Source organism: Podarcis muralis, chromosome 9 (assembly GCF_964188315.1).
Source record: "Podarcis muralis chromosome 9, rPodMur119.hap1.1, whole genome shotgun sequence".
In the NCBI taxonomy this organism is placed as follows: Eukaryota; Metazoa; Chordata; class Lepidosauria; order Squamata; family Lacertidae; genus Podarcis; species Podarcis muralis.
The window spans coordinates 51,038,951-51,052,730 of NC_135663.1; the positions used below are offsets into that span (position 1 = coordinate 51,038,951).

The 13,780-nt window shown below is 41.1% G+C and overlaps 1 protein-coding gene across 6 annotated transcripts in view; it reads right to left on the reverse strand.

Annotated features, from left to right (window-relative positions):
* Nucleotides 1–5,668: 5,668 nt before the first annotated feature.
* Nucleotides 5,669–13,780, reverse strand: part of ACSL1 (acyl-CoA synthetase long chain family member 1) — a 148,257-nt gene continuing 140,145 nt past the window's right edge. For all 6 annotated transcript variants that reach the window (XM_077934269.1, XM_077934270.1, XM_077934271.1 and 3 more), the window contains 6 exons: nucleotides 12,307–12,395; nucleotides 11,841–11,957; nucleotides 9,137–9,280; nucleotides 8,340–8,441; nucleotides 7,754–7,825; nucleotides 5,669–6,980 (listed from right to left, as the gene is read on the reverse strand). In XM_077934269.1, coding sequence (XP_077790395.1) covers nucleotides 6,840–6,980; nucleotides 7,754–7,825; nucleotides 8,340–8,441; nucleotides 9,137–9,280; nucleotides 11,841–11,957; nucleotides 12,307–12,395 — 665 coding nt within the window. In that variant the 3' untranslated portion in view covers nucleotides 5,669–6,839. The remainder of the gene's footprint in view (nucleotides 6,981–7,753; nucleotides 7,826–8,339; nucleotides 8,442–9,136; nucleotides 9,281–11,840; nucleotides 11,958–12,306; nucleotides 12,396–13,780) is intronic.

Below are 13,780 nucleotides of genomic sequence, written 5' to 3' on the forward strand. Positions count from 1 at the left end.
AGGGTTTCTTGACATCCATCCATTCATAGATGGCTCTTTGATCTTCAGTTAATGTATTAATAATAATAATAATAATAATAATAATAATAAATAATAATAATAATAATAATAATAATTAATAATAATTGTTATTAAACCCATCTGGCTGAGTTTCCCTAGCCACTCTGGGCGGCTCCCAAACGAGTGTTAAAAACAATACAGCATTAAATATTAAAAACTTCCCTAAACAGGGCTGCCTTCAGATGTCTTTTAAAGATAGGATAGCTGCTTATTTCCTTCACATCTGAAGGGAGGGTGTTCCACAGGGTGGGCGCCACTACCAAGAAAGCTCTCTGTCTGGTTCCCTGTAACCTTACTTCTCGCAATGAGGGAACCGCCAGATGTAAAGGAGGAGAGGGTTTTATTTTTATTTTTTAAGAAAGTCATGGGAATGCACTGCAAACAGTTTCAAATAAGAAACATGTTCTCTGCTCCATCAATAACATTGATTCCAACTCAGTGTTGGATTTCAATGTCCCACCTCAGTCAGAGCTTGTTGTCATCTGTATATTGCTTCTTTCACCCGTTGGCTTCATGTCGCTGTTAGATAGCACAGGGATAAAATAGAACTCTAGAGCAGAAAACCTGTGAGGCAGAGCAATAGTTCGTCATCTATGGTCTGCCCATCAGCAGAGCCACTGAAGCATGGTGCATCCCACGTTCATCCTAGACAGGTGATCCTGAATGATATTGTGGTCAATCTCTGAAGGCCACTGAAAGATCTAGTAAGAAGCAACAGGGATACGTCCCTCAGCCCGCCCCCCTAAAGAGCTTCATGGCAACCAAGATTAAGACAGTTTCAATTCCAAACCTGGGCTTGAAACCACATTGAAATTGATACAAATGACTGCCCCTTAAGCTTCTGGAGCTGACCAGCCACAACCTTAACTCTAGGGACAAATAAGATACAGCACAAGTCAGTAGTGTGACAAACCATCCTGGAGCTCCAAGGAGGCACTCAACACTTGCAGTCACACACTCTCCCTATGGTAGCTGTTAATTGTCATCCTGGGCAAGGATCAAGTATACAGGTGATAGGCCACATGTCTTGGATCAACCTGCCCATAATGTCAGGCTGTCTCAATAGAAAGCCATCCAAATAAAAAGGACCAAATGACATTAAGGAGATGCCCAACATTTGCAGTGCAGTCAACTTGGACTTCCAAGTGAGACACAAGTGATTTTATCTGCAAAGTACTTGGCAACAATATCAATGGACACCTGAGGGCTCATTGTACATCCTGCAAGAAGTGCCTCGGGACAATACTGTACAGTGGTACCTCCAGTTACATATACTTCAGGTTACAGACGCTTCAGGTTACAGACTCCACTAACCCAGAAATAGTACTACCTTGGGTTAAGAACTTTGCTTCAGAATGAGAACAGAAATCGTGCTCCGGCGGCGCAGCAGCAGAGGGAGGCCCCATTAGCTAAAGTGGTGCTTCAGGTTAAGAGCAGTTTCAGCTTAAGAACGGACCTCCAGAATGAATTAAGTTTTTAACCCAAGGTACCACTGTACTGGCCACGTGACCCGGAAGTATCTCCAGACAGCGCTGCCCCCCGGCCTCTTAAGTGAGATGGGCGCACAACCCTAGAGTCGGACACAATTGGCCCGTATGGGCAGGTTTACCTTTACCTTTACCACTGTACTGACAAAGGCTTCTGTTAATGGAAAGGGAGTAAGGTGTTTTTTGCTGACTTTTCCTTCCCTGTCTAGCAGGCATGGGGAACCTTTGGCCATCCAGATGCTGTTGAACAACTACTATCATCCCTGGCCATTGGCCATGCTTGCTGGGGCTTATGGGAGATGTAGTTCAGCAACAACTGGAAGGCTAAGGATTCCCCACACCTGCTGTACAGCCTCCTAAATCTGCTGCAGAAAGATTGGGGGGGGGGCAGAACAACAGGAGATTGTAAAAGAGGTGAATTTGCAAATATTGTCTCCTTTTTTATTCATGGAAGCCTTCACTGGCTCAGAGACTCTTCCACTAATGGAAGGACACAGATATGACTCAAGGTAATTCTTTGTCAGATCAAAGAACTTTCTATGAATGGAAGAATACAGTTCAGTACTACCATCACAGCCATGCTAGGGCACTTCAGTTCAGTCTTAATCTGTATTCTTTTCACTGAATTTGGCATATTATGTGCTGCCTTTCATGTTCTGCTTCCATCAGGGTTACTGAATGTCCTGCTCAGTTCAGCTGAGGCTAATAAGATGATTAAATATCCACATTTAAATAAGAGTGCTGTGTTACTACACCCTCAAAAGTGTGAAACACTGATGCATAGTGCAATATGTTAGACTAATTGGAGCTTATTCTGAACAAGTCTTGACTTGATATTGCAATGTACCTGACAGTGCAATTAGTCTAAGATACTTCTCTAGCTTTACTACAGCGGTATGATATCTATGCAAATGTAGAAAGAGCTCCATTTAAATTCCTGCAGTCCAGACTTCATGTGTTGACCATTTGCTGAACAATTCTTCTAGATTCAACCACCAAGCTTATAATGTTCCAGGTTCTACTGAGAACATACAGGTTGGCACACCCACCTTGGACACGCAGATTATGAAAGAGAAAAGGGCATGGGAGAGAGCTTCAGCCTTTAATTTGAACTGGCACCGACATGTTGACATGTTCATTGGGAAGCCCTAGCACACATACACTGTGTGTAGTGAAACAAAATAAAAAAATTCCTTCGAGTAGTACTTTAAAGACCAACTAAGTTTGTTAATGGTATGAGCTTTCGTGTGCATGCATACTTCTTCAGACTTCAACAAACTTAGTTGGTCTCCAAGGTGCTACTGGAAGGAATTTTTTTTATTTTGTTTTGACTACGGCAGACCAACATGGCTACCTACCTGTGTGTAGTGAGAAATGAGGAGGAGCTATGAAGCTAAAGGACAGCCTGTGCATCCTTTGTAAAGATGATTGATTTGTCTTACTTCATCCATGCAGACAGGAGGGGAATTGGAAGGTGTTTGTTTCTTGGTGGCAGACACAGGGCAGAAACTGAAAGAAACAGGCGGATGAGGAGGTCTAAGAGTGAAGTCTTGCTCCTGTCCATCATAATACTGGACAGATTACTACAGGGTGTTGAGGGGTTATTTTTAACTATTAAGTGAGAAACAGCGGCCGTAGTCTAGGCCAGAAGTGTTTCCCTTAGTGACCTCACCATGCTGAAAAGTGTATGTGTGTGGCGTTTCCTGTCCTTTCCAGAAAATCACTGTGCTGCTTGAAAAGGGGTCTAGAACTTTTAAAAATAAATTAAATAAAACCACTTAACTCACTAAAAGATATATTTTTTAAAAATAAAGAATATTAAGGGGAGCCATGCCCATAGTTAAGCAAGGTAGCTAAAGCAATGGTGTCATGTCCTCGGTTGTGACACGTCCTCCTGCTGAGTGACTTGGCTGAGGACTTTGGGAGAAGCAACTATTTGAGGATAGTTGAGGTGAGCAAAGGTGGTAGTTAGTTTGTGGTGGTCGTTTTTGAGGAAGCAATTATGTTTTGAGAAAGCAAGAAAGTTTCTTCATCTAAAGTGTAAGTAGGATTCCTAATTCTTTCTGCATTCTGCTTCTTTTGCTATCCCTCAAGATTTAGAAACATAGGGAACCCATGTCATGGTTAGATTAATTTTAAAGAATTGTCCTCAGGGCCCCCTTAGATGTTTTGAGGGAAATGGCTCGCCTTCTCTCTTGTGGGCATCATCACAAGAAGGGCATCTCCCAATTTTGGAGGGTCTTTTGACAAGATGCCTTCCTCAGTGGGTTCAACTGCTTGCTGCACTCTCCATGAGAGGTTTCTGAAAGCAAGTTCATCTGCCAGGTGCCTCAAATTCAGTGCAGAGTATTTGCTAACAATACTACCACCACCTACAGAGTTGCCAGGCTGCTTATCTGAAAGCGACTACAACACACTCTAAACTACAACAAGCTCTTTTGCTAAAGTTTTACTGCATGCTGTGGGCATGTTTCTGCAAGCATCTGAGATGTCAAGATAAAGCGAGATTGCATATTTCTGTCTCTTGCCAAACTAGGTCAAAGGGCAGCAGTAGACACTTATGGTGGTTGAATTGCAGAAGTAATTACAGAGGGGTGGGGTGAGGTAGAACTTGGTGTACTCTGTAGGGTGGACCAAGAGCCAACAGATGTGTTCCTGAAGCATGAAGATAAGGCATAAGCAGCACAACTAATCTTAGATTAGCAGAGTACTGCTCTATTCTTTTCACTTTAATGGGGAAAGGGAGGATCGTGGCACTTCTAGCCTGTAACACCTCATGTCACTGTTTTTCAAGTTAATCAGACAAACAATTTGTTAGAGAAGACATCCATTCCACCATTTGAACTAGAAAGAATCAGGAGTATGCTTTTAAAGGTGATCTAATTTTCAGTTCCACACACACCCAATATAGTAATAAAGGCCATGTTCTTCTAAGTGCTTTTGGTCAAACAAGAAGCAGAAATGTTTGTAAATTTTACATAATTTACAGTAAGCAGGACTATAATATAGATGGCGCTTCCTCAAAGCAAGCGAGTATCAAAAGACTGTTAAGGTATCAGAATATTACAGAGCAATTTACAGCTTCCAAATACAGAGTACATACATTAAAAACTTACAAAACAAGACACCAGAGTTAACAGTTTTGATTCAAATAGGGAAAGAGTTGAGGATACATCCTGCGTTTTCTAAATCCCTGTCCAATAGGGATATAAAGCTGCAGCCTGAGTGAAGTAGGGAACTTATTTCTTTAAATCAGGGGTGGGGAGCTGGTGGCTTCACAACTGTTGCTGGACTTCCAGGTCCCATCGGAATGGCCAGGTAATGGGAGTTTTAGTCCAACATATGGAGGGGCATAAGTTCCCCATCCCTGCTTTAAATTGTGGAGCCAAACTTTTTGCAGATATAAGAGCTACAAACAAACAAACAAACAAACAAACACCCCACGCTAGTCAAAGGGTTTTGGTAATGGAGCAGCAATGGGGAAAGAGAAAGCCATTGTATGACCTCAGGTTATTTTTGTAGGAGCAGTCTTTTGAATAAGGCAGTTGCTGGGAAGCTCAAATGCATGGTTGCCTATGGGAAACTGAAAGCAGGACCTGAGTGCATCTGGGTGGTTACTGAAAACAGGACGCTGGATTAGATGAGCCTTTGGTCTGATCCAGCAGCGCTTTTCTTAAGTTCTTAACAAGCTTTTTTCAGACCACTGCAGATGTTAACTGTACCACAAGCTCCTCTTATGAGCTACTTGTTTCCTCTTGTTCACGTAGTAAGCTATAGCCCATGATTATTAACAGGCTGAGCAGTCTGAATTTGCAAAGAGCTCTCTGCAATAGATGTACACAGAGTTGTGTGTTTATTGTTTCACCATAATTGCAGAGAACTCCTGCGAGAGAAAGCAAGAGTTGAAAATCCAGCAGAGCAACTTTAAGAATCCTACAATTTCTTTTTCTTTGGCTTCATTTGGAGCATGATTAAGTCCTTCAAGTAACACCCATCACCCCATAAATAAATTAGTAATACTCAGTTTCTTTTAAACTACATTTTACCATGCCACACTTTTCAGACAGTGGTTCCCATTGTTATGAACATTTGATGCAATTTCTTAAAAAGGTTTACTCAAATTAAATGCAGAAATATTTATTTTGGTTTCCTTCATTGGTTTTTGGAAATTTTGGTTTATAAAATATAGAAATAGCCAACACTAAGCAAACATTCGAACTCCAATGTAACAAGTGACTTAATACTCTATGAGTATTGGCTGTGCAATTAGGGTACATATGTATGAAATTATACAACTGAGTAGTGCATTACAGTTACACAATCTTTAGTGCAAACTTCATTGTGCTTGTTTACATATATTTAAACAGGAATTTATGACTTGCTATGTGGAAAAACCCTCAAGCATGGATTATTACAAGGCATCTCAATTTCATTCCCCCCACCCAATGAAATACTGGTGCAGATACATGGTAACTGAAATATCTTTCCCCACTTCATGCCTAATGAAAGAATGTCCCATGTTAAACCACATCCCAGTTTCTGGTTTTTTTTTTATATTGGAGATCAGAAAGTGAGAATAGTGTGAAGCAGAAGCCAACTTTGCACAAAGATAATCAAGTTAAAAGTGGCCAAGGTTAAGCCTGCTCTGGCAATCTAGTGGCCAACAATGAATGAGCATGACAGTTAGCCCCAGCACTGGAATTCCATCCACATGCATGCTACAGCATGATGTTGCAATGGCCCAACCATCTCTGGTGCTCATGAAGTCAACATGTATTGCATTGGTAGTTTCATCTAGATTCCTAGGGCATAAGACACACCCAGAAAAGCTTCGAAGGAGTCAACAGGAAACCAAAGTAGCCAAGTTTCTGCCAGCGTCCTAAGGGACCTGCCTTTCTCAATGTGCACTAAAAATCTCCATGGGGCAGAAACCACCAGCTGCACAATATACTAAAGACAATAAAATGTGCTAGCAACACACACACACATCCCTTTACATGCCTTGGAGAGAGTCACATTTTTGGCTGAGGAAGTCTTAAATAACTTACAAATCACATAGATACCATTTACAGTTTTAAGGCGCATTGAAGAAGTTGTATGTCACCATAAAAAATGGTCTGCAACACAAGTGGACAGTAAGGCAGTGTTCCATTTTCTTCAGTTTTCCTATGTCGAGTACCCCTTTGCGTACAAGTTAATGATTGCACTGTTTCCTTCCCTATATTTGCTGTAGTCAATTTAGAGATATGAAGGTCAATAGCAAATGCCATTCTCTCCAACAGTTTTCCTCAGTTACATCTGTATATTGGCATAGAGTTCTTCTATCTGGGACTTGAAGTATTTGCGTAGCTCTGGTCTCTTTGCCTTTAATGTTGGCGTTAGCAGGCCATTCTCGACAGAGAACATTTCAGGGTGAAGGGTAATGCCTTTGACCTGGAAAGATAAGACAGGAAGTCAGATTTTGCATACTTTTTTCATTAACTAGTATTAACAGCAAAATTGGCATTTTGAAATATATGAGATAATGTTCAGAACAGCTTGTTCTAAGTGATTTATGTTAGGAATACTCAGCAGTATAACTCTGCAAAGTAGGATTTAACAATGAAAACTATAGGAAAAGTTAGAAAATAAAAATAAACCAATAAAATATGCCTAGCAGATTATTTTATATTGTTCACAAGCATGCTGGTTGATGAGGCTGAAATTTTTGTAATATTTTGTAGTACCACTGAAGATGATCACTTGGGTTGAAACGCATCCAGTTATTATAGCATTTTCTTTGAATTTATTACTATTTGTACATTACAGCATTTGGTTTATTATTGATAAACACAAACACGGTGCTAGGCATATTCCGTTGGTTATATTTTGTCAATTTATATTTTAAACTTTTGATCTTAAAACTGTTTTCATTACTTGTTTGCAGCATTAGGTTTATTTTGCCTTCGTGATAAAATTACATAACTGACACTCAAGAGGGAACGAGAAAGACACCTCTATTCTATTCCCTATTGCAGTAAAAGTGGGATGAAATTAAGATGTATTCTCAAAAATCAGCCCCACAGATTCAAGTTTGTTCTAAAAATAGAGCTTTGATTCAATAATGAACCAGTTAAAGTTTCCAGCTGCAAAACTATGCAAATAAAGCAGTTTAATATGAAATCAAAGTACAAATATTATAGTTGAAACTTCAAAGAGATACTCACCTGTTCAAAGGACTTCAAGCCAAACTCTTTCCCAACTTTCAACAGGTCTTCCAGAATATATTTTTTGATGTCCTGTTGGGATTCAGAATAATAAGAGTTATAGAACAATACTGAGAGAAAGTATTTCTGAACTATTTGTGGACCACCTATCAAAAGTGCACGTTTTATTCTGGATATTTAACCACCTTTATCCACCCCTCACCTGCATGTGTTCATTGAAGATCTAAAAGGGAGGAGCTAGCTGTACATGCATAGGCTCCCCCATGAGACTGAATGTTTCAGTAATCCAGGACTCTCAGTTGCTTGAGGGAAACGTATGAGTAGAGTCACCACATCCTTTAGACCAGAGGTGGCTAAGCTTTTGTGGACTGAGGGCCACATTGACCCCTAGTCAACCCTCTAGGCAATGCTAGCCAGAGCACAAAAGCAGACTGGGCTGATGTGTAGACATTGTGATGAGGCTAGCAGGTGTAACCCCTGTTCACCTGCCACGCTGTGGTCTCAGGAGCAGAATGGATGCCTGGATGAAGCTTATGAAAAGGGTGGGAAGAATAGACTTCTATAAATCACAGATCCAATCCCTTACCTTGCTCCTGCATAGTTCTTCATAGGTGCCTCCCAGTCCTTTTTTCTTGGCCCAGCTACACAAAACGTCTGGATCTGGTACTACAATTCCTATTAGGAAAGCCTAAGTAGAAGGAAGGGAGCATGTTAGAAGCTGCCCACTGACAATTCATTTTAGAAGTTTCTCTGAGAACCCCCCACCCCACCCTGCAAAGTAAAGTCAAGTAGCAAGCTATGCTATTGTCAGTGCTATTGAGGGGTTTGTTGCATCACTGCAGGTAGGAGAAGACACTATGAAGAGATTCGATTGGCCTTTCAATGACAAAACATAATATTTTTATTCCAGCAGGTTTAAATCTTGGTGCTGAGTTATTAGGTTTGGGTCATCATTTTTAGCTCATTATGATGGTCTCAAATTAGGTTGCCCTTCTTAAAGGTCTCATTGCAGGTTTGAAAATGGGATGTAAATATTTAAATAAATCTGCCCTAAAATTCTAAGGACTTCACATTTAAGACTCAACATTTATGGAAGAATGTTTCCCGGCATAGATTAGACATTCATCAAGCCTGGCTTGTATCAGGTAGCCTAAATGTACACATTAGTACTACCACAGAAATAAATATCTTTTAAAAAATAGGCTTTTCCCAAATAAGCAATATCACTTTTTATATTTTACAAACAGCTCTTTGCTAGTCTAACCTGTCCAGAAGTAAGCATTTTATCTAATTGTAAATAAAATCCACTAACAACTAAAAAAAATTATGCTTACATGCTCCATTTAGAAGGTTATTTCTAATAGACATTTATGGTAAACATACCTGCAAACTTTCACCATAGACAAATATCTGGGCAACAGGCTCACTCCTCATATAAACATTCTCTATTTTTTCTGGTGCAATATATTCTCCTTGTGCAAGTTTGAATATATGTTTTTTCCTGTCAATTATCTTCAGTGTACCATTCTGTAACACAATAATAATAGTTAGCTTACTCCTAAGAAGAGGGACGCGGGTGGCGCTGTGGGTAAAACCTCAGCGCCTAGGACTTGCCGATTGCATGGTTGGCGGTTCGAATACCCGCGGCGGGGTGCGCTCCCATTGCTCGGTCCCAGCGCCTGCCAACCTAGCAGTTCGAAAGCACCCCCGGGTGCAAGTAGATAAATAGGGACCGCTTACTAGCGGGAAGGTAAACGGCGTTTCCATGTGCTGTGCTGGCTCGCCAGAGCAGCTTCGTCACGCTGGCCACGTGACCCGGAAGTGTCTGCGGACAGCGCTGGCTCCCGGCCTCTAGAGTGAGATGAGCGCACAACCCTAGAGTCTGTCAAGACTGGCCCGTACGGGCAGGTGTACCTTTATCTTTACCTTTACTCCTAAGAACTGTTCACGTAATGAATTCAGGACCACATTGCTCCATGAACAATAACACAAGTGCTAGCAGAAGACTCAATAGAAGGAATAGTTCACAGTAGCATTTGACCTTGCTCATTATCTTTGAATCATCTGGAACAACTAGATCTCTCTCTCTCTCTCTCTCTCTCTCTCTCTGATTTATGCCTACATTAGAACAAGCAGTTCTAATGTATCAGTTATGAGCATGTTACAAGCAAGTGTCAAATAAATAAATCAAAGATTCGTTCATTTACATTCATTGCATAATACACTGTCCCAACTTTGTCAACGGGGATGGGATGAATGCCTCAGACTACTAGGAACGCATTCCCAGGTTCTCCTGGTAAAGAGGCCTCAGCTGCTACAGTGGTATATTGTCGCCCTCCTCCATTTGTTGGCTGGGTACTCAATGTTCTGGGCTGCTTAATCATCTGTCTTGGGGAAGAGTCTGAAATGCCTGGCATTCTATGTATTAAGGTTGGTATCCCAGGAGAGATTCTATGCAACTTAGCTTTGCAGTTTGAACCCTATCAGGTATACTGTGCAGCTGTGTTCTGGTAGCAGCACACTCTATTACAACAGTTTGCTGTAGTTTATACACTGTAGCAGTCGGGACCTCACAGCAGTTGCTGTGACTGATCCACCTCTTCCTGCCCCCACAGGTCGCTGGTAATCAGAGAGTTGCACTGCTAAATCCCTGGACATATTCATCCATTCCTCATACTGTTGATATATTGATCCACAGTTGGGCCTTTCTACTAGTTGTCTAACAGCTGCAGATGGCATGCCAACATAAAGAAATGTAGTAATTGTGGTAATATGAATTTTGCATTGTCTTAACTCCACTGAAAGGCCAGCTTCTACATCACAATCCTGATGGTGGTGTTGACTGACCCTTAAGGTAAGTATAGTAGCTGGAAGAAACGGTCTGCATTCAAGTCAGAATGAAACTGGTTCAGTATTAAAAAAGGGACATAAGTCTCTAGAATGTGCATTGCTGTCACCAGTGTTGTTTATTCTCAGATTCCTCTTGTCTAATTAGAAGCTTCACATTTCTGGCATCTGTTGCTGTTCCCTTATTTGACTATTTCCCTCTTTTCCATCCCTTGTAGGATTAAACCAAGTAGTCACCACTCCAGTCTGAATGCTGTTTCTGTCATTAACTTGGGTTGGTTGTTTTTTTTTGTAATTAACTGCATATTATTCAGTACTTTGGCTTGCCATCTTGATGACACTTGTACAACAGGCAATTTGATCTACACATGCAGACAAGGACATGCTTAAGTTACTTCTAAAGGCTTAGCAGTATGATGCTGCATCAAATCACACAGACTTTTTTGTGAGTGAAGCTTAAGAGAACATTGGGTTGTTTTCCACTTAAGTCCTACTTGGAACAGACCCATAAAAATCAATGGATTACATTGTGTTGTTGTTTAGTCATTTAGTCGTGTCCGACTCTTCGTGACTCCATGGACCAGAGCACGCCAGGCTCTCCTGTCTTCCACTGGCTCCCCCAGTTTGGTCAAACTCATGTTAGTAGCTTCGAGGACACTGTCCAACCATCTCGCCTTCTGTCATCCCCTTCTCCTTGTGCCCTCCATCTTTCCCAACATCAGGGTCTTTTCCAGGGAGTCTTCTCTTCTCATAAGGTGGCCAAAGTATTGGAGTCTCAGCTTCAGGATCTGTCCTTCCAGTGAGCACTCAGGGCTGATTTCCTTAAGAATGGATAGGTTTGATCTTCTTGCAGTCCATTGGACTCTCAAGAGTCTCCTCCAGTACCATAATTCAAAAGCATCAATGGACTACATTAGTTGTGTCCATTAACTTCAATGGGTCTACTCTGAGTAGGATTAGCAATCCATCGTTCTTACTTGCATTAATTTTTGCATTTTAATTGGTTTCTGATTAAAGGACTGAAGCAGCCCTCTGGTACCTTTCTTTCCCATTCTAACCTGAAACACTCTTAAAGGAGGATAAAGTATGCTTGTGAAGTTCAAAAAGAATGCAAAGAGGAAAGAAGATTTGTAGGGCAATGGAAAGACTGGACATCTCTATCTGTGGAATTAAAGCAATGGCAAGCCATCGTGATATTTGTTCTTATGTCTCAAAATGCTCGATTCACAGGTTTACTTACTGGTAACCATTTCCCGATATCTCCGGTGTGTACCCAGCCATCTTTGTCAAGAACTTCTGCAGTCTTTTCAGGCTCCTTCAGATAGCCTAGGAACACATTTGGCCCTTTTACGCAAACCTGAAATAGAATGGAACACACGCTCTGTAAAAAAATCTGCAGGACAGGTTTCTCCTATTAAGTGCTTCAGTGTTAGGATGGAGTGGGAGTAAAGCTCATTTACTGTAGCCAGTGCATCTCACTCAAGAGCTGTTCTCTCTAATCTCATGCTTTAGTGATATTACCAGAGCATTTGTCTCTGTATGACAAACTGCATTGATCGAGATCACAATCCGAGGTCATTAAACTGAATGAGGTTTTTTTATGGTTTCTTTGGATATAGATTGTATTTATTTTTAAACAATGGGTACAATTTGAGACATAGGACTCCTGGCATAGGTCCATTCCTTGGATTTAGAGTGCTACTTACCTCACCCTCTCCTTTGGCAGCAAAATAATTCATTTCTTCAACGTCAACAAGCTTTACAATGTTGCAAGGCATTGGGGCACCAACGTGACCTATTTGTTGGATAAATAATGTCTTTAAGCATGTGGCAATAGTACTCACTTTATAACTGTAGCTCTACATAAGCAGAAGTGGCGTCATTCAGACTGCAGTCTTTATTGTTTTCTCATGGTCCCAAGCCTGAGTTTTGAATGTTTCAAAGGGTACTTTGACCTCAGCTTTTTAAAGATGTATTAAGGCTCCCAGCCATCACACTGATGAAAAGAAACTCTTCTAGAGTCAACTCATACATACCAAATTTGTTCATGGTCATTGACTATAGAGAGAGATCCATGTGACCTAAATGATACACTGGAAACTGCAGTGTATGGTATTGCTTCAGTGATGGCATTGCTGTATATGTAATGCCCAGTGCTTTGTTACCACAATGCCTTATTTGTGTTACACAGGGCTTTCCATGTATGCATTTGCATCCAAGGCTTACTTTCATTAAAGTAGCTAGATCTGTGATTAGCTACTGTGTTCGTCTGGTCTTATCAAAATAGCCAGTGGGAACCCGACTTGAGTTCAAGTGCAGCCAGGCAAGCTGGTACTTAGTGCGTAAATTTTATTTTAATTTTGTTTATTAAATTAGTATACTGCACTTCATCCGTAGATCTCAGAGTGGTTAACAACATAAATATATAAGATTTAAAAAACACAAAATGCATTGGAAAACAAGGACAAAAACAACAAATAAATAAAACCCCTCCCCTTCCCACAAACACATTAAAAAAGGAATAGGATGTTAATCAGCCAAAGGTCTGGGGCCTAAAAGTGTATCATGAAGGCACCAGCCGAACCTCCTTGGGGAGAGCATTCCACTAACAGGGAGCCACTGAAGAAAAGGCCTTTTCTCGCATTGCTACCCTCAGGACCTCTCAAGGAGGCGGCATACGAAGAAGGACCTCAGAGGATGATCTCAGGGTCTGGGTAGATCAAGCTTCCTCAGCCTTGGCCCTCCAGATGTTTTGAGACTACAATTCCCATCATCCCTGACCACTGGTCCTGCTAGCTAGGGATCATGGGAGTTGTAGGCCAAAAACATCTGGAGGGCCAGGGTGAGGAAGCCTGGGTTAGGTTCATATAGAGAGATGTGGTCCTTGAGGTATTGTGGTCCTGAGCCATTTAAGGCTTTATAGGTCAAAAACAATACTTTGAACTGGGCCTGGAAACTAATTGGCAGCCAATGTAGTCAAGCAAGGAACGGAGTAATATGAAGATGGCTGGTTCTGCTATCATGAACTTCCACAGCTAATCTCCACCAGATATATGGAATATACTATCAATTCCAGTCTAATATGGAAATTAAATGCAAATTGAAAAGCTCCACCCTCTGTGGGATTGCACAGAGCAGAACAGCAAGACTCTCTTTATTTCCAGAACACCAGGTATGTGG